The sequence below is a fragment of the Musa acuminata genome, chromosome BXJ3-5 (assembly GCF_036884655.1).
Source record: "Musa acuminata AAA Group cultivar baxijiao chromosome BXJ3-5, Cavendish_Baxijiao_AAA, whole genome shotgun sequence".
NCBI lineage: Eukaryota > Viridiplantae > Streptophyta > Magnoliopsida > Zingiberales > Musaceae > Musa > Musa acuminata.
In genome coordinates, this window is record NC_088353.1 from 6,874,874 (window position 1) to 6,899,982 (window position 25,109).

A 25,109-nucleotide genomic window follows, 5' to 3' on the forward strand; every position below is an offset into this window, starting at 1 on the left:
GCACCCAACGTACCAATGCGAATATGTTGCAAAGAAAAAAGGATGGTCATGAAGAGATGCCAACCCAATGGATGTTCTTGCTGGTTTGACGGGAGAGACAAACAACCAATAACTTGGAATGACCGATAAATAGGAAGGATGGCTCAAAATACACACCTAATGGCCAATAAATAGGATCCCAAGTCAATGGAAGTTCGTGGTGGCTTGATGAGGGATAAAAATGGCCAATAAATAGGAAGGATGGTTTACAACACACACCTAATGACTAATAAATAGGATACCAAACTGAATGGAAGTTCTTCATGGTTTGACAATGGAGAAGAACAACTAATTAATGTGGAGAAACTTGATAGATTTAAATATGTCTGATTTCTCGGAAGATCTCTTCGTTCTTCCTGCTTTCACCCTCTTTTAACTTGTAAAATTTTCTTCATTTTTTTTTGCATCCACACTACTAACATCCCTAGGGACGATAGTTAGATTTCGACGCATATTCTATATGGTACCTCTTTCGTTAAGCATGTTGAGACAAGGAATCTAACAAAAAGAGACGACTTCATGTGGATAGACGATGTTATGAAATATTTAGGTTTACCCAAAGTGTTTGCCGGGAAGCTTCTTCGGAATCGTTTGTCTATTTTTTGACTATTTATCTAAATCCATTCATTCACAAGCTCAACCTTATCGTATTTGAATGTTTCTTTGCTTTAAATTGCTAAAATATTTTATAGCTTAACATTAATGTTACTTTTACATACTTTTACTATAACATTCCGTCCCGATTCGTCCCACATAAAAAGTGGATAAGACTTAAACTAACTTTTAAGGATCTAATGAATATATTATTATTAACTTTAATTTCATTTACAATTGGTCGTAGGCCGATGGCTTGAAGAAGGTGCCTCCCTTAGCTTCACTGAACCAAATTTCTTATAAGTGTGATTGCTAACTCTTTTGGCTTCTTTGGTTGAATTAAAACGATTCTATATTTCTCAACCATCAAGCCCGATGTCTAATTGACATAAATTAGTCACAGTATGAAGTCACCGTTGAGCTAAAAACGTCATAATTATTGATGGAGTCGTGACATTTACAACTGGTTATATAGGACCAATGGCTTAAGGAAGGTGCCTCCCTTAGTTTCACCCAAACCAAATGTCTTACAAGTATGATTGCTAATTGTTTTGGGCTTCTTTGGTTAAACTGAAATGATTCTAAATTTCTCAACCATCAAGCCGGTGTCATCTCCTTGTGGATTAAAGCCATCATCTTAACACATGACCAGTTCATGAATCTGACTCACAACGCATTGCTTTTGCTTACAATCCTTCTATTGTTGTTTGGTTTTTGAGAGGAATCTCATTGATGTTTTGTCCTTAGCTTGTGAACTAAATGCAACTAGCTCGATTCCATTTAAGATAGGTCGGAGATAACTAAGGGGGTGATTGGGGTGATAAGGGACATTCTAGACAGTCCTACCACGTTACAATCAATGCTATGTACCGCCATGCTAAGTCAACAAGGAGAATACCCTCACACGTCAAACCAGATCCCGTACCAGGGCACTGTTCAGTATGATCTGCCCAGGAAAACTCAAGACGGCATCATACGACGTCGTCCCGCGCGTTCCGGGACAGCTCCGTCTCGCGTGCCCCGAAACGACATTGTCCTACACGTCTCGAACGGCGCCGCTCCGCACACCTCCGGACAACAACCATGCGAAGGTACCCTCTCACCCCTCGAGAGCCGACCGTCGCGCCAAACCCGCGTACGACCGACCCTCGTATAGTAGTATAAAATCCTTGGCTAAGCATCCGACCAGGGGAGAGAAAAAAAAGAAAAGGAGATCCCACAGACCACTGACCTAATCATCGGAGGCACCAAAGTCGGGGAAGACCCGACGAAGGTCTTTTCTTTTGCAGGAAATCGCCACTGTCTGAAGCGAAAGTTCCGCTCGCGCCCTAGACGTCGATCCTCAGGGCAACGATTGACCGGTCCCGAGGACCAACTGAGACGCCCGGAGATTCCCGATATCGCCCCGTGGACCAAGCCGTGCTGACTCACTGTCCACGGTGTATTAGTTCATCAAAGGGGGGTCCATTAAGGAGCCAACTAACGGTGCCCGAATTGATCTCTCTTATGCTCAAGTCGAGTGAGGTGGAAAGTAGAATCGTAGATAAACAATAATTGAGCTTCATAATAGTAAATAAGTAAATTTTAAGTAAATCGAGGCCAAAAGAATATTGTACAATATAGATAAAATATATATTTTTGGATTCACCATTATTCTTACACTTAGGTTGCTATATCATGCTATACCAATCTCATTCCTTGTGCTAATCGAACGACCATATGGTGAGCTACAATAAGGGGGTAGACTTTTCTCCTATCAGCGGCTCCATCCTTTGATTTCTTCGATACACACAAAGAAAAAAAAGAGAAATGGGGAATAATTTTTCCTTATATATATCTGATTGCACAACATCCCGGTAATATATAAAATTGAAATCCGATACATTTGCTATTTTGGTCCCTCGTATTGCCCAATCAATAATAGCTCGACCAAATGCTTCCAATCAATCTTTTCTTCCAAAAGAAATCCTCTCGAGCTGCTGTTCTTGTCGTTCTATCTTGAATTGTCAGTTGGTCACCACCAAACCGTTCAGTTCTTGAAAGAATTGATGTCAGATGAATTTTAGTACTCGGACTATCTGTTAGATTCGTGACAGCTCCTGCAAATCTCCAACTCCCTCGAAAACTTGCAGCCAAAAGTCCATGTCGTCACTGTCGGATGATACCAACAGGTTGGAAAGCTCACTGACCGGCGGAAGATCGACGGATGAGGCAGAGTCATCCATTGAGAATGAGTCCAACCAAAAGCTCTCGTCGATCTCCGGGAATGCGTCCGAGGAGAAGCTTCCCCTTGCATCGTCACTGATCTCTCTCGACACCGTCGGTGAATCAGTGCCACAGGACGAGAAGTCGCTATTTGATTGCGCCTTTGACACCACTGACACAAACATCGCGTTCTCTGAGTCTGTATCGAGCTGCATGGTTATGGGCTCCGACGCTTTCTTTGACCGGGAACCACCTGCTTTCTTCTTCTTCTTGGGTTCTCTGGATGAAGTGTTGGGGCTGACAAGCTTCTTCAGGTGGGTGTGCCACACGTTCTTGATCTCGTTGTCCGTTCTGCCAGGTAGGCTGGCAGCAATGGAAGACCACCTATCGGCAAGAGGAAATATTACTCACTGCATGAGAGACTCGCCAAGAACCTCATATGCATCGAGAGTGCAGGTGGAGACGGAGGAGCTCTACCTGTTCCCAAAGGTCTCGTGCAATCTGATGATGGTCTCCTGTTCCTCCAGGGAGAAGTTTCCTCGTTTGATGTCAGGCCGCAGGTAGTTCATCCACCGGAGCCTGCAACTCTTCCCACACCTCGAAAGCCCTGAGTAGAAATAGATTCAGGACAAGTAGGGATGGAGAGGAGTGACTTCATCTCCATTCTCCAGGGGCCAGCTTAAACCCTAATACAAGATCTCGAAGACCTTCAACACGACAGTTAACCTTAAGTACTCACCGGCTTGCTTCGGCAGCGCACGCCAATTCCCGTGGCCGCATCTCTGGATGTAACCTACTAAAGCCTCGTCCTCCTCCGGACTCCATGGCCCCTTCTTCACACCAATCCCACAGCACGGAGCTCTCACCATGTTGCCAAAACACTTCTTTCCTTCCTTCCTCTCTCAGAAGGCTTTGCAGGAGACTATGCTGCTTCCCACTCCTGCTTCAGTTATTTATACGCGACATCAAATCTCCAACGTGAGAGAAATCAGTGCAAGGAGACGTCACTTGTTCACCTTCCTGGAAACGGTGGCACATAGCAAATGGGTATTTCCTAAGATTGTCTGCGTCACACTCGTTTGCCGTACGACTCTAGGAATTGACTTACAGAATAGGCACGTTCGTGCATCTTCTCAAAGAACTCGACTACTATTCAAAGTTCCTATTACGGAAGGCAACTGAGCTTTGAATCAGCAAACATGAATTATTGCTGCTCGTTGTTGTGATGGAGGTATCTCATCATCGTCAACTCTTGGCAGCTCGTGGCTTCAAAGTTTGACCGTCAAGGAACATGAGATATGCACTATCATATTCTTAAAGATACATCAACGACATACATATATGCATAGGAAATGGCCAACGTCATGAGCATGGGCGTGCAAGTAGACCCCACGGATCACTTGGTCAACAACACATGGCGGGGTATCTTTGAGCTGGTCTTTGTTTTCACGTACGTGAGTGAAGCCATGCGGACACTATTGAATTAAGAATACGTTATAATTAATCGATTGCGGTCAACGATCAATTCGAGTCCACTAACGAGTTGTTGAACGGCCACGGCAGTCAAACACGAGAGTTCGATTGGCTCATTGCCTTCCGCATAAAACAACGGCGTCACGTAATGGCGGAAAGAGCGACTTGACATCATTTCATTGCAGGACGGCCGCTTTGTCCGTTGTGGGCAATTTGGCATTATTTCATTGGCTAATTACTGACTGCTACAACATATTTTAAGCTCTTAATCAAACTATGAATGAATCACACAAACAAACAAGACATAGAAAATGAATCATTCAACGAATGCATTAAGTTGCATTCTCTATAGGACAAGTTACAAGCACAAATACAAATATAATTTGCTTACATACTACTATCAAAGGAATAGTCTCCTGTTGTTCTTTTCTCAGAAACCAAGAAGAAATAAATGCATGCCTTCCACAGGTTTTGTGTGAACTCTCACATTCTTGTGTTGTTGTTGAGTATGATTAGGATGGTATGCTCCATCCATTTGGAAGCCTTCCGTCGACCAAAAGTTTATACTTCAGATGGCCACTGAAAGATAAAAGAAACACGAATAGAATAATATTTAAGTCCATAAAATTTGAGCTACTATATATTTTGCTAAAAGAACAAGAAATAGACTGTGGACATAAGACTTACCCTTCGTAAAACTCCGTGGCAAATCGAGATCCATTGTAGCAGATAAACCAAAGCAAAGTAAGCAACAATACATCTGCTAAAGTTAAAGATCCACACTAAGCTCGGAAGCATGCATATCATACTACACTTAATTGGTGAACTGAGCAAAGGAACAAAAGCAAAGTGGTGCCTTCAGCGGTGACATGGAGAGGAGCGATGGACTATGGAGAGATACGAGTAGAGAGTAAAGGATACTGAAGAGGCAGCGCTCCCACCAGTCGAGCATGTAGAGGCCCATGGTTACGTTGTAGAGATGCATCTTTCGGCTGATCCAGTTCATCTTCTTCCTTCGATGCTTGAGAGCAGACCAGGCGACGCTCGACAAGAGATTGGGAATATCTATCTGTATATGCATATATGAAGAGAATCTGATGTAGTTCATTTCCTGCAAGAAGTCAACCGTCAGAGGTCAGAGAAGGGAGGCTGGAAGACGGAAAGAAGCCGGCAATGGAGTCAACTATGGCGCCGAACAGCAGCGATGCACATATCTGTTTGACCATTTCAAATGATTGGAGCTTGGAACTGTTCTACATGCAGCTGAGTACAGGAAGGAAATCCGTGTGATGCACGGCGTTAAAACGATGACATCTAATTTTCTTGTGGTTAAACATATCTAATTTTAATACGGGTGAGGAACTTAGATTTTAGTAAGACACACAACGACAAAAAAAAAAAAAGTCCAAAAAAGATGATGAATTTAAGGAGTAAATATCATGATATACGTTCTTTTGTCTCTACATCAAATTTTATATTATATGAAAGCTTTAGTAATTACTATATCACTGATGAGATTATACAGAGATATAATCAGAATTATTAAAGAGTTAGATTATTTCAAAACTTATAATTCGTCTGAAGGAGTTTGATAAGTCAAATGATAAGATCGAGTGAGCAAACGTTATTACCAAGAATGCAAAGGAGAATAGAATCGACATGAACCCAACAACATAATAGTAGAGACAATATATAAGAGTTGCAATATGTCTTTCTATTGATTAAGGAGAATTGCTCGAAGGACATAAATGTATTAAATCATGTGATCGTAAAGAACGAGGAAGAGCTAATGAGTTTAAAGAGACTTAATTACCCAAAACCAAGCGTTGTGGGCTCGGTGGAATGCTACAATGTCATAGAAGTGGATCTATTGATTACAAAAAAAACAATGTAGATACAAGATGACGGATAATATGGCCATGGGCATAACAGCATTATGGTACCCTAGACATGAAACTTTAGTGGATTCATCGATTTCTTACTCTTATGGAGGGAGAGCGTATAGTCATAAAAGAGGGCTTAAGATATGAAAAATACAGAGATAAACTCCAAGTACTAAGACAAGACCGAAGGATAAAGGCTAAGAAACTTTGTAAGACCAATGTTGATGAGCTTCTCATTCAGATAACCGAAAGTGGAGGACTTCAGTTCAATATAAGAGTACTTGACTAAAAAATAGAGTAGGTAATATATAACATTATACATTTTATACTTAGAGGGGTAGGCAACGAAAATGATAAAGAAGATAGTATAATCCCAAAGACAATTAAAACTTTCAAAAATTTGCTCCAAGTCGAGGTGAAAATTTCTCTTTTCAAGTAAAACTTTTTATATTCTAAAAATTTGATAGCAATAAAGAGATGAATTATAGTAGTTGACTCAACGCAAGGAGTGCAAACACTTTAAATATCTCAAAAGTATGAGCAAAAAGTAGGTGAAGACTAGTAATTAGCTTTAATTAACTTAATGCATGAAGTATAACTCTCAGCAAGTAAAGCTAAGTAATATTTATCTTCTCAATCTTTAAGAGAATATACGAAATCGAGTACTCTAATTATATTATTTATCTAGTAGAGGAGCTCAATACATGTTTAAGTAATATTAAAAAAAACTTAATAAAAGATAATAATTATCAAATCTTCATCAATAACGATCAATTCTATCAACAATAGATTATCCATTTTATTTCTTAACATAATACCAATTGAAAATAAAAATAATGTGAACCTATTTGCAGATGATAACTAAGTAGATAAGGAATTGATAGACAAATTTTATAAAAAAATCCTTAAAAATTTGAAAGTGAAACGACTTTCCAACACAACAAGATTCAAACAACATACCAAAGTTAGGCTTGACTCCGAAAATTAACACTAACAATAGTTAATATATAAAAGTTAACAAAGATTAAATACAATAATGCACAAACTTAGTTTTCAGGTATTAAAAAAAAAGAGTTTTCAGGCATGGAAATAAATATGTAAACAATTGACGTGAATATAATCTACAGTTTTGTTAAAGAAGAAATATGTACATTATACATAAATACTAAACAGTAGAATATTTTTTAATATGGAAATATAATTTAATTTTAATTTTTACAATCATATCGGGTTTCCATCCGAATCCGATAAACCAAAAGTTTCACGCGCGTGCGACTTAACCCATTGACACGTCTTCCGCGGACTCGTCCACCGCCACGGAATCCAACTTTCCGCCCGAAAAATCTCGACCGTCTATAATAAAGATAACAATCGCCCCAAAATAATTGGCGTCCGCACATTATATGTTCATTTGTATCGTTGGGGGATCGACGAAAAGAGGCGGCGAAGAGCACAAGAGGGACGGAGACGCCGAGCAAGGGAAAAGGCGAAGATGATCGAGGTGGTGCTGAATGATCGGCTGGGGAAGAAGGTGAGGGTGAAGTGCAACGATGACGACACCATCGGCGACCTCAAAAAGCTGGTGGCGGCGCAGACCGGCACCCGCGCCGACAAGATCCGCATCCAGAAGTGGTACAATGTCTACAAGGATCACATCACCCTCAAGGACTACGAGATCCACGACGGCATGGGCCTCGAACTATACTACAACTAAACCTGAAGGTTCCCCCTTTCTTCGGTTCCATCTTGCTGTTGTAATTTTAGGGTTGGGGATTCGTTTCCGCTCCGTTTACGTATCAGGTTGTTGATTGTTTGATCTGAATTGAAGTACATCAAGGTGATTTTGGATAAATTTGTGTCCGATGACTCGATGATGACGAAGTTAGGGTTTCCTTGGACTAAAATTTCGTAGTGCGTAATAGGCTAGACTTTCGAAATTTTAAATCCATCACATGATTTGGTCTTTTTGCATCGACAAAAATTATGCGAGTCTGGGTCACTAGTGTACCTAAATTTTGTTCGTTTGTCTTATGTGTATGTGCTTCAGAGTGTCTCTCCTAGAGTTTCAAATTGTTGTAGCTTGTTATTCACTAGCCAGATATCCTGTTTGTTCTAAAGAGATTTTTCATCAGATACTGATGGGTGCGGAAAGAATGAAGAGAAAGTCCATCCATGTTGAATAAGTAATGTCGTTCTACAAGTCGGCAGCTCTGTGATAGTTCATAGTTTGGTTGTTTTCTGATCTTTTAGTTCCGTGTTTTTTGTTTAAGACGTTTTTGCTATATAGCTCACCGTTCATGGTTTTCTCAATGTCAATCACTGAGTGGAAGGAATTGAAATTTAATAGGATTGTGTCCCATCTGGTTGAGGTCCTCCCTTCGTCATCAACTAGAGAATTGAACTCAACTTTCTACTTCATTGCAGCAGAAGAAAACATCTGGTTAGGCTTATGTATATGGTATAAATGCCCTCTGGTTAGTAGTTACCTTCCAGAATAGCAACCACATTATCTGGCCAAAGCATAAGCTACTAGCCCCTGTTTTGCCTTTCCTAGGTTAGGATGTCAACTTTAGGGTACTGCCAAATATTGTCCCGCTTGGTCATGACGTGGCAGCCCTGGCAATGGCTAGTTGACCACAATTGAACTTCCTAATTCTTGTAGAAATTGAACTAAGTAGTCTTCTTGGCTGTTGTCCTTCTTTGGCTTGATTGGACGTTAGTCCTGCCAATCTGGAAGTCCTGATGTTTCAGACATAGGTTAGTTACTTCCATTTATTGCTGTTATTTATTTTATCCTTCTCCTGGACTCTAGTATTCTTCTTCTGACTAGAGATTTCTTCCATAGAACTGTTCAAACTAAGAGCAAGTCAAAGTATGGCTGTAATTATGCATCTTGAGGCCTCAAAAGGAGTTTCAGGGTCCCATGCTGACTGACCCATCCATAAGAAGCCACTAAAATGTCAAGTGGCCCTTATCAACGGCCAACACAGGTCGAACTCTTTGGCGGTGGTCCAGGTCTAGTTGCTTGATAGCATAATCTTTCCTCTATAGTAAAAAATGGCACTAGCTTTTCAGGTGATTAATTTTCTCAGATCTCAAGTCCATATTTGAGTTGGATTTGCACTCTAAGCACAATAAACTCAGGTCGTTTTTGACAATTTTGAGATCTGATTTCTTGGTTTGATGGTCCAAGTTAGGTTAGTCATGATCTTACTTCAAAGCCTGAGGTGTAGATTAGATTGGCTTAGTTTACTTTGAGCATATTATGCGAGTCAAATGCTATTAAAACAACATGAATTTGATTATTTACACTCATGTTATGTTGTAGTCGTTAATTCTATATGCGAAGTACCATAAATAAGATATTATCAATTATATTAAGGTATTTCATATGGCTGGCATTTTTCGGTTGTATAAGTTGAATTTTTGCACCCAATATCTGATGAATCCATATTTGTTCCTACCATGATCTAGATAGATTTGATCTCAATCGAATTTAATTTCTCTATTGGTTTTAAGTGAATTTAAATTTGGTTGCTCTATCTTGGTATCAAGAGAATCAGGCGTCCAGTGCTCTTGAAGCCCACCCATCATAGGGTTTCCCTCTACTGCTCATACTGACCAGAACCTCTCTTTTGTTCCTGCTAGACATCTAGCAAATTTGTCTTTCCCGTAATAGGATGATAACTTGCATGCTACACATTGTTTCAAGACTTGAAATCTGCATACAGATTGGAGGATTGGTTTCAGCATAAAGTAGATTAAGAAATCATTTTATAAATTAATAAAAAAAGAATTAAGAAATTATAACAATAGAATTCAAATATATTCTTCTAGAATTTTAGAATCATAATATATTTTTTTTGTTAAATATATACAATTTATTATTTTTACAAATTATAATGTTTCATTTTTGTAAACCATCTCTATCAGATAGTTTTATTTTGCAATTTTTTTATGTTACTTTTTATAAAGATTTATTTTACGTTCCTAGCATTCATCTTCTTATTTATATTATACTTGTCAACCAAGCAAAGGTATGTTTAGTTTCTTATTTAAAGATATGTATTGTATGTCACCATGTAAATGGAGATGAATTCTTGGATGATATTTTTCATGATCATATCCATTGAGAGTTAAAAGTGTAGAAGGAAAGTGATTGTGTTCTCAATTGAAATATTCATCAGAAATTTTTGTTTGTAGTAAAATATGTGGAAGACACTGATAGTTTCCAAGTAAAATGTATGTGGGCATATCAAGGCTTCATTTGATACAAATTTCTCTGATCATTCTGTTCATGGTGAAACAGAGAGGATCAAATACAAATATATGATGTCACTAATTTTCTCGACACTTGAGGAAAAGAAAAAAAGAATTAGAGTTGTAAAAATGAGGGAGAAGAATTGTTTTAGTCATGAGCTCAACTTGCAGGAAACTTGTGTGTCTTAACCATAGAGATTCATTCTTCTTATGGAGGGGATGTGTTTTGGACTTCTAGGATGTATAGGATCTCGAATTGTTTGGCTGTAGGAACGCCATCTTAGTTGTCCAGACTGGAACCCAGACATGGGCAGAAGATACTTTAGCAATCTGTATGATCGTTGCTGTGCAATGCAGGATTGATGTGGCTTGGAGTATGAGAAGCATTGAGATAAAATCTGAGTATTAAAAGTTTCAATATTTGTGTATTTGTTTTTTAGTTCACTATGATATATGCGTACCAACTGTTTCACTTCTAAAGGATAAATGCTGTGTGTTGGTCCCTTTTTTTTATTTTTTGTGCTGCTAGGTTATTGTTGAGTTGCCTGCTGACCTCATTATGCAAAAAAGGGGTAAGGATGGAGCTGGTATTGGTGTAAATACCTGGCAAAATGTTGTGTTGGCAAGGAGCTGATATGGATTTGATTTGTATCTTCTTAAATGATTATTGAAATTCGAGAGTCATCTGAAATTGATTCTGATGGTGTGTTGTGACATAATTTTGATAGAGCCCTTTCAGTCTCAGACAAACGGACTGCAGAAAAAAATCTGAAAATCACATCAGTGGAACAATTGAAAGTTTCAGAAATTGAATAACAATTGTTTAGATATTTTTAATTTCTGAAGACAAGTAAGCTAGTTGATCTAGAAGAACTTCCTGGTTATCCTTGTTTCACTTTGTGTCAACTGCCCCAGCGATCCGTACGGGCAAAATAAGGAATGGCTGATTGGAAGGCTGTTTTATTGTGATGCTTGCATTCGGGAAGAATATTTTCCCAGCCAGCTCCTTACTGATTTAGTTATGACCTGTGAGATCTAGCGAGAAAGGGTGAGAGAGGGAAATGGTCATGTGAGTCAATCAAGACAAGTAAATATTGGTTGGCCCTGGGAGGATGTCCTTCTGCTCCTTTTGTTTTAGATAACAAAAACCAAGATATCTGGTTCCACTGCAATAGTAGAGCACCACCAAATTAAATTTACAGTTGAAAAGATGGTGTAGGTTTGGTACTTTATTGTGTCTCATAAAATGGTGCATTGTGCAAGAAACTTTTCTTAACAGGAAGTAGTCGGACGGTTAGCATAAGAAAGATGCCTATTATGCGGTGCCAATTCTTTGAATAGTGGCATGCTTAGTTTTACTCTAAATATATAGTTAGCTATTCAACTTGTAGTTCCACCGTTGATTATTTGACTACTTTGCATTTTATTATTTGGTTATTCAGCTTAATCTTTCCTTATGCATATTATCAGAGACTTCAATACCATGGGCTGACAGGTGTGTTCTCGATGCAGGTGGGTTGGTTGATCCAGACCAGACACTGGTGGGCTAAATGATGTAGTGCAACTCAATGGAATATCAATAATTTCATGTCTATGATAGGTGCAATAATTGACAACAGTTCACACTGTCTACTTGGTGTGAAAAACAAAAAATGAAAAATCTGTCTGAACAAGAATGTCTCTTGGACATATGAGTATCATGTGGGTGGTTTCTTGACCTCTAGTCCAATGTTTCCGTGGGTTTATACTGTCTAAATGTTTGCGTAGGCTATCAAACAAGATGGTGTTTATGGACTCTGTTTCTTGATTTTGCAGATTATGGTTCGGATTTCTGGTTTGTCTTGAACTTTTCAAGTTGGAACAAACTTGCTTGCACAAGATTTGGAAATTAGGGGAATGATTCCTAGTTTTTCTTTCTTTCTTTCTGATTACGGACCTAGAGAATGTAAAGACCATGCAATAAATGAAAATTCCATCATCTTGCATTTGTTTGATGTGAAAAGGTCTATATATATATATATATATATATGAAGCATGAGTATTTATAAAGCACGTAAATTTTCAATTACATGTTTTATCTTTTTCGGTCATAGGACAAATATTGATGATGTGAACAAGGTATGCAAAAAATATAAATACATAAATTTTCTAACACTTTTTGCACGATACTGAGTTTTTGAGCGAAATTGATGTGAATTATAGTTCCAACCACAGTTAACCTACCCTGACGTTTATCTTAGTTTTTAGTTTTGGAAGAATGTATAAGCGGAACTTTAACTTGATCACGAGCGTACGTGTCATCGAGGTTAACTATATATTCTCTCTCATAGTCGGATCTCTAAATTTAAAAATTTTATATTTAAATTTTTATAGTTACGTAAGTGAAATATCTAATTTATCTAATTTATCATAACATCGTCGGTTTTACTGTATAAAAACAATGGGTAGAAAGATAATTTTAACGTTCGAGTTACGTTTTTGGTGTTGATGGACGACGGTGTCGTTGAGGGTCGTGGCAACTACGTCGATGCAGATGTAGAGAAGTGTCGACGTAGTTGCCAAGCGATGTTGATGCAGCAAAAGGGCAACGATCTACTACAAGCCAAACACGACCTTCCTTTGTTGGGCTTATGATGCGTCCGTCCACGACGCAAACTTCCTCGTGACTTGCTACATTCGCCAAGTCACTTTTTCTGTTTGCCACTCCTTCGTTGCTGGCTGTTGTGTCTCCGGCGTAGGTCTACCCCCTTTGTGCTTCTTACGATCCGGATCATGCTACCACTCCTTTGCACTTAGTGGCTTCCTCACCCTCTAGCTCTTACCTCTCCATCTCCGAAGGTGCCTCGAATAAAGAAACCTATAGATCCTCAACGAACAACCATGAAGTGACAACGAGAGGTGGTTGGGGAGAGGGTGGAGATCGTCCTACAAGGCTGGAGTCAAAGGATGAGATTGCGGAGCAGACGATGGTGCGTGGAAGTAGCGGCTCGTGTGGTTGGCCCACACTAGGAAACAACCACAACTTTGCCACTACGAGTGGCCCTCGCAACCACATTGTGGTTCGCCATCAAGCTCTAAGAATAGGATGTGACAACGAAAAGGGGCAGTTAGGCGGTGCTCCAGCGACAAAAGGCATACTCTAGAGTGCCTGTAAGGCTAATCGCTGTTGTCACGTCGCAGATCCTCAAGTCATCGAGCACGAAGCCCAAGTTATAGACGCAAATGCAGATTGTCGGCATCTACGTCGTCCTCTCCTCTTCTCCCTTTGCCTCAATTCTCATCGTCGTTTCCCTCCTCATCCACAACAACCACCCACGGCCTCTAGCGGCACCACCATCCACCACTACCAAAAACATAACTAGGATATTAAAATTATATTTTTGCCCATCGTTTTCATACTTCTGTCGATAAAACCGATGGCATTAGGAGAAATGGAGTTAGTTGTTTCACATTCATAACTATGGGATTCCAATATAAATTTTTTGAGTCTAAGAGTAATCTATAATCAAAATACTAAATAGGTCTACTAATAGGGGGTAATTTATAATCAGTTGTGTCGTTGAGAGCTAATTACATATTACACCATATAGTAGACCTCCTTAGTATTCTGGACCTTAGATTAAAAAAATAAAATTCTTATAGTTATAAAAGGGAAACATTTATGTCCATTTACCCTAATGCCATCGATTTTATCGACAGAAACACAAAAATAATAAGAAAAAAATAATTTCAATGTTTTAGTTAGCGTAGGCAGATAGCATTAGTGATGGCGAATGACGACGTCATTAGGGCTGCGAGTGATTATTGTCAAGAAATGAGGATCGCTATGCATCAGCGTCGATGCCGACGCAGTTGTCGAGTAATGAAAAGATCGCTCGACATCTGCATCGACTGGCCTTTCGTCGTTTGGCTATTGCATCGATGTCGACGTAGTTGTTGAGTGGCCCTCATCTCTCATCAATGTTCTCTCATCCACAATAGCCACCCGTAGCTTCTAGTGGCATCATCGTATGCCATCATCAACGTCATTTATCATCATCAACTAGAACATTAAAATTATTTTTATTTATTATTTTCATATTTTTATCAATAAAATTAATAAACATCAGGTAAATAAACTTCAATATTTTATTTTAATAATTATAAAAAATTAATATTAAGAAGATGTTACTAGGAGAGATAATTTTATTTTATTTTATTATTTTACTAGGAGAAATATTTATTATTTTATTTTCATATTTTTATCAATAAAAAATAATATTAAGAAGATCGGCTATGTCCAGTGGGACCCAACTCAATACGACATTGAAGGCTTGCGGATCCGATCCGGACAATCGAACAGCGAATCGCTGCCTTTTGACACGGCGTTTGAACCCGGTCCGCACACCCCAACAGCGAATATCCTCGTCCTCCGACCAACCTTATCCTACTCCAGCGGCGACAGCCTTCTGATTCCCACTGTCGGTTGTTGTCTTTCTCCTCCTTCACTCTGACCTCTGGCGACCAGCACCAAACCACAAACCAGATTGAATACAATACATATAGATCCTGCCACACTCCTTACTCCAAATACATCTCAATACGGTACGAAGCACTGCACGACCGTCACTTGACCACCGGCTCCTGTAATATTTATATATCAGGAGGAAGAAGAAGAAGAAGAAGAAGGAGGAGGAGGAGGTCATCCAATGGCAAAAAAAGAAAGAAAAAGGAGTAATTGCATGTAAACACTAAACAGTCTCGGTTCATTAGTATTGCTTTATGTCTCCTTTTCTTCCTCCAACACGCTCTGCCCCTTCCTGGTTCCACAGATCACAAGGAAATTAGTGGTCGCAAATCCCTCGTAGAAACCAGAGGAAATATTAAGGCCACATGTTCTTTCCTTTTCGTTCATGATTAGTCCACTTTCTTGAACAAGGTGATGCGGGTATATGATTCTTTTTCTCTTGAGATATATGCTCGGGAAATATTTGAGATGGCGTAGTCGTGTGGATCCGCGAGAGGAACCAGCAAAGAGATCACAACCACACCCTTTGACTAGTGCTGCGTCACCGTCGAGCTCCAAACCAGAACGGCCACTTCCCAAGGAGACGAAACAGGAGCCAAGAAGGCGAGAGAGGTGGCAGATTCCACGGACCGGAACGGGTCAGAAGCCGGACCGGCCGCCCGGGAACGAAGCCCCAAGGCGACACGGGTGATGTCACGCCGCCTTGGGAGCAGGCGTCGGGGAGTCGCCTCTCAGCCTTGGATCTCAAAAAAGCCAGCTTTCTTCCGTGTCAAGCGAGAGGGGGAGGAGGTGGTGGTGGTGGTCAAAGGTCCACCTCGGTTTAATCGCTGCTTACGGCACTGAAAGCAAGATGGCATCTCTTCGTTAGCACAGGATTCTATGAAGCCTTCAAGCTAAGCCAGGGAGAAGATATCGGACCCGTCCGACCGGATCTGCTCCAACCCCATCATACAAAAACACGGCCTCCGTCGCCCGCACACGATAAATTACAAGGCGCTTTTACGTCTCTATCCTTTCGAAGTTCCAAAATAACACATTTACCCCTCTAAAAACTTGGGGTTTTTTGCATGCATCCCTCTAAATACTCACATCTTTCTCCCACACCCCTTCATATGAGCACAGCAATCACCAACTCCGAAGGGATACATAATTCGCAACGCTGCATAACATGATGTGATGGATTGTAGTCTATTCTCAAACCGTACAAACACATATTGAGGATGTCTCCTCAGAGAATGGCTCCAATAAGTTAGATTTGAATCACTCAAAGCTACAAAGATTGAGGTCTCATCATAAGAACTACTTTGAAACCAAAATGTCTCAACATTTTTAGCATGTTTACAGATAGAAGCATAAAATGTCTCAATTTGCATCGGTTTCATCCCCTAATTTGCAGCTCATGCCCAACTTTCTCAACACAACGCACAGCATCACAAATGCATAGAGAAACCTCGAAATCAACATGGAGTGTTCGAAGCACATTTTGTACAATTTGCTTCTTCCTCCATTTGAGACAACTAAACAAAGAAAACTCGGCTGCGACAGGACCTACATCATGCAGTCTCCAGAGAGTTTATGAATCAACTGCAGCATGGCAAGTTTGCATCAAGCGACCCAGGTAATGTCGATCTGAAAACCCAAGAAAAGGGTAATATTAATGAATCAAATAAGCGCATCTCGAGCAAATATCAAATCCATTAAGCCACGTTTACTTATTTGAGTTCTAACTTAGTTCGTCATCGTGGTAAACTTCGTCTCTATGCACAACCAAGACAGAGACGAGTAGTCTGAATGAAACAGACAATTCTTCAACAAATTCAATACCAACTCATTTGCTAACATTCATGTCTTCGTTGATCCATTGAATGTTTACGACTTTCATGTAATCTATCGCACACAAAAGGTATATCTAAAAGCTTGCACTTTCATGTAAGCTCAAGAACAATATACAAAAAGGGCTGTGCATTCAATGACAGATGCACGTTAAAACAAATTTCCAGGTAGAAAAAAAAATGAACAGTCTTGCTGCTAAATCAATCCGACATAGGTATGCTAGTTTCAATAGCTCACTCTGGAACACAATAGATAAGACTCACTACTGGTTCCTCTAAATACTCGAAAAGAAAACATGAAGAAACACTGAGCTAAATGCTTACTCATTTAAATATACATTTCACAGGAGTTTTCCTACCTTCCTGTGTTGTCACTGCCAGAATCTATTAATATCGTCAGTCTTCGTGCTGATTTCATGAAGTCACTGCAACAATACAACAATAAGATTCATAACAAAAGCTCTCTTAGGTTAAAAGATCATGCTCAAATTTCTAAACAAACAAATGCCTAAAGCAAATTAAATGTGCAGCCCAGAGCAGTGGGCTGCTGCCACTGTGGCATCTGAGGAGAGTAATACCACAATGTAAGGTTGAAAACCTAAAAAAGATATTTGCAGTGTAATCCACAGAAGAAGATCCATGATAGTCCACGAAACAGATATCTCTACAAACTTGAACTGGTGCACTAAAACAGGCTGATTAATCTCATAGATCCATTTATGAAATCAAATTGCTTGTGAGCGCCCATACCTAACCTATTATAATATAAAATCACAATAACTGAGAAAGATAACCTTGAAGTTGAAGTCAACAAATGGATGATGGACTGGAATGAGCATCACAAAGAAAGCAGGTTACTAAAGTTAGAATTGCGTAGATGGATTCCCCCAAGAAATTAGGCAAAAGATCCGATCAAGAAATCCAGATGTGAATCAGTAGTAAGCTTTAAAGATATCAATGCACTCTTAAGTTCTTAACAGTCTAATTTTCTAAAACTTGATTTGTTACTTTGATTGTGATCCTAACCTGAAAGGTTCATCTCCAGTGTGTTTAACTGCACCTGTTGCATCCTTGTAAATCACATGGCTTGTCATCTCTGACCTTTTAATGCGGAACATGTCAGCTAGTGTTCCATATAGTTCTTCATAAGAAGCAAACACAGAGAGATCAAGGGTACGTCCAACATCATCTGACTCCATAAAAACCTTGCAATGCCCAGTCTCCAGTCCAAGCTCTGATGCAAGGTGGTCCCTGCACCATTGGAGTCCATTACGAGATGAATTATCCACAACGAGATTCTTATTGGTCACATAGCCAGAACCATCTGACAAATTTGTTGTCTTCTCTAGATTCCCATCAGAAGAACTGTTTGCGGTGGCTCCAGGGGAGACCATATCCCCAGAATTGCTCAGAGAAATCTGCTCTTCGGTCAGTATTTGCTTCCCAAAAAGCACTAATTGTTGTGGTTTACCATCACAGCGATTTTTTGTGCTTTGAGAAGTATTGCCAATTGTTAACAAACAAGATATGTTGTTATCAATAGCAGGACTGTCAATGATGAGGCCCGTTGATATTTTTGAAAGCGAAGTGGGGTAACCAAGGCGGTGAAAGCCAGCGTGGAACAGACCCGACTGCAGTTTGTCAAGGTGGAGATCTGATAAAGGTATACCAAATTGAGCATGCCTGGCTCCCTGTATGCCTGCAGGAGTACTGTCCGGTAAACAGCACAAGGGACTGGTGCTGTGACCAAGGGGGTTCCCGGGGAACATTGGTGTTGGAAGTTGGCCTTCAAGGGGAAAGTCAGAGTGCTGGGGAATGCGGAGCTTTTTCCTTGGTGGAGAGAAGGGTGGTAGATGGATAGCTGGCATGTTCGATACTAGTTCAACCAGCCATGGGTTCACGCAGTTTACATTTTGTAATAAATCTGGTTCATCCCATGTCACCTGCAAAACAAGTTTAAATGGTCAGGAGGAGGTTAGACACAGAAGGAAAACAAGAAGAGAACAACCAGAACTCTTAAATCACTGAGCAAGCACTCCATTTCTAGTATGCAAAGCATAATACTGCAAACATTTTAGTAGTACACAAAACACAAACATAATTTAAAGAAAAAAAAATATAGTTTGTCAAAAGCAAAACATGTCTATGGGGGAAGAAGGATCGGTATAATATACATGAGACCACAATGGACATTTTTATTTTCTCTTTAATTCCTAAATCAACATATTATGGATCAAATTTCTTTATGTCTGTCCCTATTTTTTTAATGATAATTTACTTTCTGTAAAAAGAGTCCAATTTGCTTAATGCTTGTGTTGGGATACTATATGTGAAAGAAGCAAAGCAACTGTCCACTAGGCTCCTTTAAAAAAAGTTACTTAAAAAAGTCAGCCTTGCCTTATGTCTGATTGATGAAATCGGAGTCCCTCAACATAATGATTCAGAAATAGATGAATACTTGACAAAAGATCCAAATAGAAAACAAATATTACAAGTAAATTTGTAGATTTTGTTTAGTGGGTTAGATGCCGAGCAATGAGGTGTTATCCGAAAGAAATCAATCGCCAAGGAACCTGTTTAGGGAACCTCATGTGCCATTCCTACAATGACAAGTTCCAGAATTAGAAACCCCAGCCAGTGCCTCCACCATTGGTGGCAAAGTGAAATTAGGGCAACATGATTCATATATCTCAACATTAACATAAAAAATGGTACTTAACCATGCAAAAATGGTACAACAAACAAGAAAAAAGGAGAACCAACCAATCACAAGGACAATTAGTAGGGGCGTGTAAAAAAGAGAGGAGAACAATGACACATAAAAAACTACATTACCTTCTGCTACACCAATGAAACTACTGATCAGAACAATAACATGGATGTATCAGAAAGGGGATAAGACTTCATCCAGAAAGAGATGAAGCACAGAAACTGTGGATAAGCTGTAATGAAAGATGAGAAAATGAACTGATAAAATTAACATCATAGAAACAAAACTATATAGCTCATTCTGTGATAAAAGATGAGAAAATAAACAGATGAGTTAGCACCAATAAAACAAAAGTATGTAGCTCATTCGTTGACACAGAAAGAAGCATACATGCTGCATAAAGATGGTACCTGCAGAAGTTTCCAAGGTGAATTAGGCCATCGTACGGGATCTGCAATCTGAACAGAAGATATCGTTCCCATGAACCAACTAATCCTCGAGGAATCCTCAGTTTCAAAAGCCATTTTAAACCTCATCGCAGGGCACCATTGGATCCTCATTGCTGCTTTTACTGATGCAGCCTTCACACAGAATTCTAGCGTACTTGCTCTAGGATAGTACATAACCTCAAAAGGTTTTCCATGAGCTGCAAGTGTAGCCGCCTCAATGACAGAATCTGCCCTCACTCTTCCCCCTATCCTCGTACCCCCACCAGAACTAAAACTACCACCATTTCCATTTCCCCTCATCAATTTACTCTCTTCCTCCCTTAGGAAAGCAGAGAAGCCTCCATAGTTCGACGCATAGTTTCCATTCAGGGGATTCCATCCTGAAGGGATCTCTGGACCCCCACCAATCCCACCTCTTTTAGCCCGTCGGATCCCCACACAAAGATCCCCATCTTTTGTTCTCAAGAACACAATTGAATCCCCTGCCACAAGCTTCTTCTGGTTAACAAAAGTACTCCATCCAGTTGTGAGCAGGTGCCGGCGAGGGGTGCCCCTGTATATGTGCCTGAACTTCCAAATTTCACCATGCACATCCTTTGCATGGACGGTCTGCACAGGAGGGTCGGCCGAGTAATCCAACCGTGGGAAGATGGTCTCAGCACAGTAACGAGGAACAGAGAATCCCCCGCCATTATTGGCATCCGATTGAGTCAGAGTCTTTGCAAAAGATGCCGGCTTCTCCTGTGCATCAAGTCCATTTATACTGAGACTCAATCTGTCATCTTCGCCATGGTCTGGTTCGTTGGAACTCAGCGGAACCATGTGGATCTTAGCGAAAATCTCATCAGTCTCCTGATCGGCCATAAATTTCAAGGCAGTTACTCGGCAAAGGATGAGAGGTGGGATTCGACGGGAGGTCCCAAAATCCACGACACCTTGGGCGTGCTCTGCGTGGCCCTGTGGGAAGTAGTAGACCTTGGAGTTCACCGCCGGCATCTGAACCATTCCGCCAGCACATGCATGCCATAGCTGGGAGTCCAGGCACTTGTCAGTTTGTTTCATCGATGGTGGTTCTTTCATCGATTTGTCGAATGCGAGCATGGGCAAGAGCAATTCCAACTAGTTTCCAAGAAATTCTGTGCTGAGAAAAGAAGAGAAAATTCTACAGGTTTCAGGCACGGATTCTACATCAAGCACTACACTCGTAAAAAGAACCACACGAAATCCAGCAGGATTCCAAATATTTTCTCATCTCTTAGCCAACCGAAGTAATATTCAGATTAACTTCTCCATCTTAACTAGCTCATAGAAAACAAGGAATCAGAACAAAAGACTCGAAATTTATAAGCTAAAACAAGAAAGTAACTTTAAAATACCTCCGAAGGTGGATTGGATTTCGATGCCTAAAAGAAAGAGCAAGACCTAAAGCTCCTACGAATCTACGGTAATTTGATAAATCGATACAGTTTCTTACCTTAGGATGTGCAGAACTGCTGCAATCAGGGAATGAAGAGCACGAAAATCAAATCAAAAGTAGAGAACAGATTAGCTCCATTTGTCCTCTACTTTCCCTTCAGAAGAACCAAAAAATCCCAAATCCGACTCATCTCCACTGCACCCTGTCTTCTTGCTCCACGAAACCCGAGGCACAAACAGGAAACTAACGACACCAGAGCTCAGACCTCGATACTACACTCCCGAACCCCCCAAAACCCAGTACATCACTATCGAACCCCTCCCTCACACCGAAAGACTTTCGGCTTTCCGAGTAAATAAGCACCATTTCCTCACCCACGACTCCAATTTCCCGGAAAAGCGACACAAATCCATCACCAAACACCGCAAGAATCCTCTCTTGTAGTTCCAGATTCAGCAGACAACACTACAAAGGGTGAAAGACTTCTCCTTCTTCGTCCTCTCCCGACTACGATCCGTCCGATGCCAGCGGGAATCAGAGGGCACCGATCCTGAATTCGCCGGTCATCAAAAGAGCAGAGAGGCTTCGCCACGCCCCTACCGTCCTCGCTTGAGATCTTAAAGAGCAGCGCAACGAGAATGTTCCATATACATCCCTACAATGTTCGAAATGACGTTTTACCTCTTCGAAACCGCTTTGCAGGTGCATATGTAAGTAAGAAACTCGTGGCTTTCATTGCAATACCTATGCAATTTAAGATCTTTCAAGGGGTTATATGAAACATTACCCAAAACAAATAAGAAATAGAAAGAGTGGTGTCGCTGTCACGTACGCTGTGGAAAGTGTCAGTAGAAGCACGGGAGGGGGGATCGGCTGCGGCCTCCGTTGCACCACGCATCTTGCAATGGGGACAAACTCGGCGATGCGTGTACCGCCGCTGCTTCGCGCTTTGGACCGCCCCGATCTTTTGGTCGGCGGCCGGTCCGCCGATTCCTCGCCGATCCGGAGGACTCGGAGATCCGCGCTTTCCTCGACGGATTGCCCTCCCACTTTCTCCTTATTCACCACTATGCCACTGCATGTTGGTTGATTCGAGTGAGGGAAGTGGCAAACAGAAGGAAACACGATGATGGCTGTGTGCTGTGTGCTGTGTGCTGTATGCTGTGTGTGTTCCTAAAAGCTTGTGAGGATTGGATTCTTGTAGTGGAGGCATGACATCTTTTTGGTCTCAATCATTCGAGCTTTGACAGTAATGTTAAGGAAGAGCCAATGTGTTTTATCTATCTATGCAAGTGCAAATCTTGACTTCACAACATGTTTCAATGGTGTTGATTGTTTTCTTTTTCTTTTCCTTTCTTGTTTAGTTTGGTCGTGTTAATTATGCCTTCAAACCATATTCATATAACAACAATAACAACGATATCAAGATATCAAGATAGACGAACGAGGAATGAAAGAGAAAGAAATGAGATAGAGCCTTAATTCATTTTATTTTTCATTTTTTAATTTAAGAACAAAATACTTATAACTAGTGAGTGATCACATCTCATCCTTCGAAAACTTGGATCGAGATATCAAGCAAAAATCTACATTTGTTATTATTCTTTGAAAACTTGATCTTTAAACAACATCGATCAAAATCATATCAAGAATCGCGGATCATGACAAGCTATGAATACCTTTTTATATTTTAGTACGATAAGTCTATTACTTTCTCTATCGAATAATATTAACAAAGTGTTTGTTTTGGTGGGAAGAACAACCTAAACCACACAATAGAGGAAATCCCTCCCACCTACAAAAGCCACTGACAAATAAATGGACATGAACTCGAGCTCAATCATTTTGTGGAGGCTGGTCCCATTTGTTCTTGTCCTTCTCTCCTCTTCCCAACACTCACAACAGCTGTACTGCCCCCACACTTGCTTCCCTCCTTCCCCAACCACAAGCTCTGGTCTCCCCTCCCACTGTCTTGTTCTTGTCTTCTCGGAGAGGGAGGGCCCTCCATGAAGGGTGACACCATTTGCACCATCTCCTCTCCTCTTGTTTCATGTGGAAGGAAAAAACATCCATTTGTTTGGGTACGATCCATTGTGTTCTAACTAAATAAATGCACTAGGGATTGTCAACTTCTCTCTCCACGTTGGAGACCAGAGACAGACTTGTGATCTGAATCCATGATGAGATAATTCGTACCCCCTTCAATTTTATAATGGATAGTTAGTTGTTGGAGTCCAAACCTATCTAATTTGATCATATTTATTCTCGGTTGGAATTTATCATATACGATTGATTATACTTTTGATTATGACTTTTGGGACCATCCTAAAAACAAATAATTCCTCACGATAAAAGATAATATCATGCACCTAACTTAGAGATGATAATTCTTCCTCAATGATTATATTCATTCTTTAAGTCATGTTGTATTTATTATTAATCTTAGTAGAAAAAGATTTTATATTCGAGACATGCATGACAAAAAAAAAAAAAATCATATGTCTAACGATAATACGTAGATGTCGAAAAGAAATCACCACCAAGCAACAAATTTTATATCATCGAGTGAGACTAATTCAACTAGTAGATGATAGTGAAGTAGCATATGAAGTGTCATGCAAAAGTAACTTTGGATGAGTTTGAAGGAGATGCTTAGTTGTAGTCGTTATCCATCGCCATCAAAAATATTATGTATGATTGTGTTGATCAATGTCTTTTCGTCTTTGTTGGTTGACTTATGCCTTTTTCTTTTTTTATGCAAAACAAATATTTCTTTATCTTGAATTATGTGTGATATGGATCGATCCATAAAACATTAGTAGGAAAATCAAGTGACAAGTGGAAGATCTTTCTAGGACATGTCAAGTTGGTTAAGATAAGTGCAAGAGATTATATTAAACTAATGATAATATATTAGATAAAATATTTCGAACAAATCATGATGAGAAAGTTAGGCTATTAAGTCGGAGGATGCACAAACTAAAATATTCAAAGAGATCAACAAGTTAATATTGTGATGCAAAAGAAAAGAAAAAAGAAGAATAAATTTTCTCATAGATTATGTTATATATTGCAGAATGATTGGGACTTTGGTAACCTTTTTATAGTTAATAGAGCCTTTTATTCTCTTTGGGGAAAAAGAAAGGTGGAGTTGTGCTTAAATGACTAAAAATGCTAAAAATAATATTATGGGTGTTAAATTTATGCTTTTAATTATTTCTTTAACACAAACAAATTAAGTGCCTTAACTGAGTTTTCTCAAGTGGATAGATATCAGTAAAAGGATCTTAATAGTTTGGAGGGATATAAATTACATTAATATTTGTATAAAAAAATTTTAATTTCATATTTTGGAAAGGACACATGTAAAACCTTTTGAGTAAAGATTAAACCTTCCCACAAAATGAATCTTTCTACTTGTTAGGAAGAAGATAGATCCCAACTTATAACCATAGTATTAATTTGATGATGAAAAGGACTGCTAAATTATTCAATGGTGGAGTTTTATGTGTGATGAACTGTCCTACAAGATCAGAAATAGATATTTGTGGAGCTTATTATTTCTTTCGCATTCACAATTTAATGCACTGTTCCCTGATGACACTACAAAAATGCACACTCAGTAACCCTGATGTTTGATGTGTTCATGATCAAACAAAAGTATTAATAGGTTTCATATGAAAGGATATTGATGAAAGAAATATATATAAGATTCACTTTCGTATGAAATATACATATAT

The 25,109-nt window shown here is 39.7% G+C and overlaps 3 protein-coding genes and 1 long non-coding RNA gene across 5 annotated transcripts; 1 reads left to right on the forward strand and 3 right to left on the reverse strand.

The window, feature by feature from the left end:
- Nucleotides 1–2,297: 2,297 nt before the first annotated feature.
- LOC135637721 (transcription factor MYB4-like) lies at nt 2,298–3,762 on the reverse strand. Its single transcript, XM_065150465.1, has 3 exons — nt 3,578–3,762; nt 3,316–3,445; nt 2,298–3,222 (listed from the first exon to the last, which is right to left on the reverse strand). The coding sequence occupies exons 1-3, from the start codon at nt 3,705–3,707 to the stop codon at nt 2,715–2,717; spliced, it is 768 nt and encodes a 255-aa protein (XP_065006537.1). The 5' UTR covers nt 3,708–3,762; the 3' UTR covers nt 2,298–2,714.
- Nucleotides 3,763–4,823: 1,061 nt separating this feature from the next.
- Nucleotides 4,824–5,391, reverse strand: LOC103984952 (uncharacterized). The gene is made up of 3 exons (XR_010496441.1): nt 5,233–5,391; nt 4,999–5,071; nt 4,824–4,890 (listed from the first exon to the last, which is right to left on the reverse strand). It is a non-coding gene; the product is annotated as an uncharacterized LOC103984952 (long non-coding RNA).
- A 2,208-nt stretch (nt 5,392–7,599) lies between these two features.
- LOC103984953 (ubiquitin-like protein 5) lies at nt 7,600–12,268 on the forward strand. Its single transcript, XM_009402540.3, has 2 exons — nt 7,600–7,916; nt 11,967–12,268. Exon 1 carries the CDS (start codon nt 7,687–7,689, stop codon nt 7,906–7,908), a length of 222 nt encoding a protein of 73 aa, XP_009400815.1. The 5' UTR covers nt 7,600–7,686; the 3' UTR covers nt 7,909–7,916; nt 11,967–12,268.
- A 3,972-nt stretch (nt 12,269–16,240) lies between these two features.
- LOC135583564 (auxin response factor 18-like) lies at nt 16,241–21,965 on the reverse strand. Of its 2 annotated transcripts, none has more exons than XM_065150309.1 (5): nt 21,427–21,965; nt 19,914–21,093; nt 17,820–18,736; nt 17,153–17,218; nt 16,241–16,590 (listed from the first exon to the last, which is right to left on the reverse strand). In XM_065150309.1, the coding sequence occupies exons 2-5, from the start codon at nt 21,051–21,053 to the stop codon at nt 16,542–16,544; spliced, it is 2,172 nt and encodes a 723-aa protein (XP_065006381.1). In that variant the 5' UTR covers nt 21,054–21,093; nt 21,427–21,965; the 3' UTR covers nt 16,241–16,541. The 2 variants fall into 2 exon arrangements, with proteins under 2 accessions (XP_065006381.1, XP_065006380.1); XM_065150308.1 differs by having other exon boundaries at nt 16,398–16,590; nt 19,914–21,088; nt 21,427–21,565.
- Between the last annotated feature and the right edge of the window lie 3,144 nt (nt 21,966–25,109).

Coding starts and splice junctions, on each gene's coding strand:
- LOC135583564 (XM_065150309.1), bottom strand. CDS start 21,053: ATGCTCGCATTCGACAAATCGATGAAAGAACCACCATCGATGAAACAA. Junction 17,219..17,819: donor ACTGGAGATGAACCTTTCAG/GTTAGGATCACA, acceptor GTATTGTTGCAG/TGACTTCATGAAATCAGCAC. Junction 16,591..17,152: donor GGCAGTGACAACACAGGAAG/GTAGGAAAACTC, acceptor TTGGGTTTTCAG/ATCGACATTACCTGGGTCGC.
- LOC103984953 (XM_009402540.3), top strand. CDS start 7,687: ATGATCGAGGTGGTGCTGAATGATCGGCTGGGGAAGAAGGTGAGGGTG.
- LOC135637721 (XM_065150465.1), bottom strand. CDS start 3,707: ATGGTGAGAGCTCCGTGCTGTGGGATTGGTGTGAAGAAGGGGCCATGG. Junction 3,446..3,577: donor TGCGCTGCCGAAGCAAGCCG/GTGAGTACTTAA, acceptor ATTTCTACTCAG/GGCTTTCGAGGTGTGGGAAG. Junction 3,223..3,315: donor CACGAGACCTTTGGGAACAG/GTAGAGCTCCTC, acceptor TCTTGCCGATAG/GTGGTCTTCCATTGCTGCCA.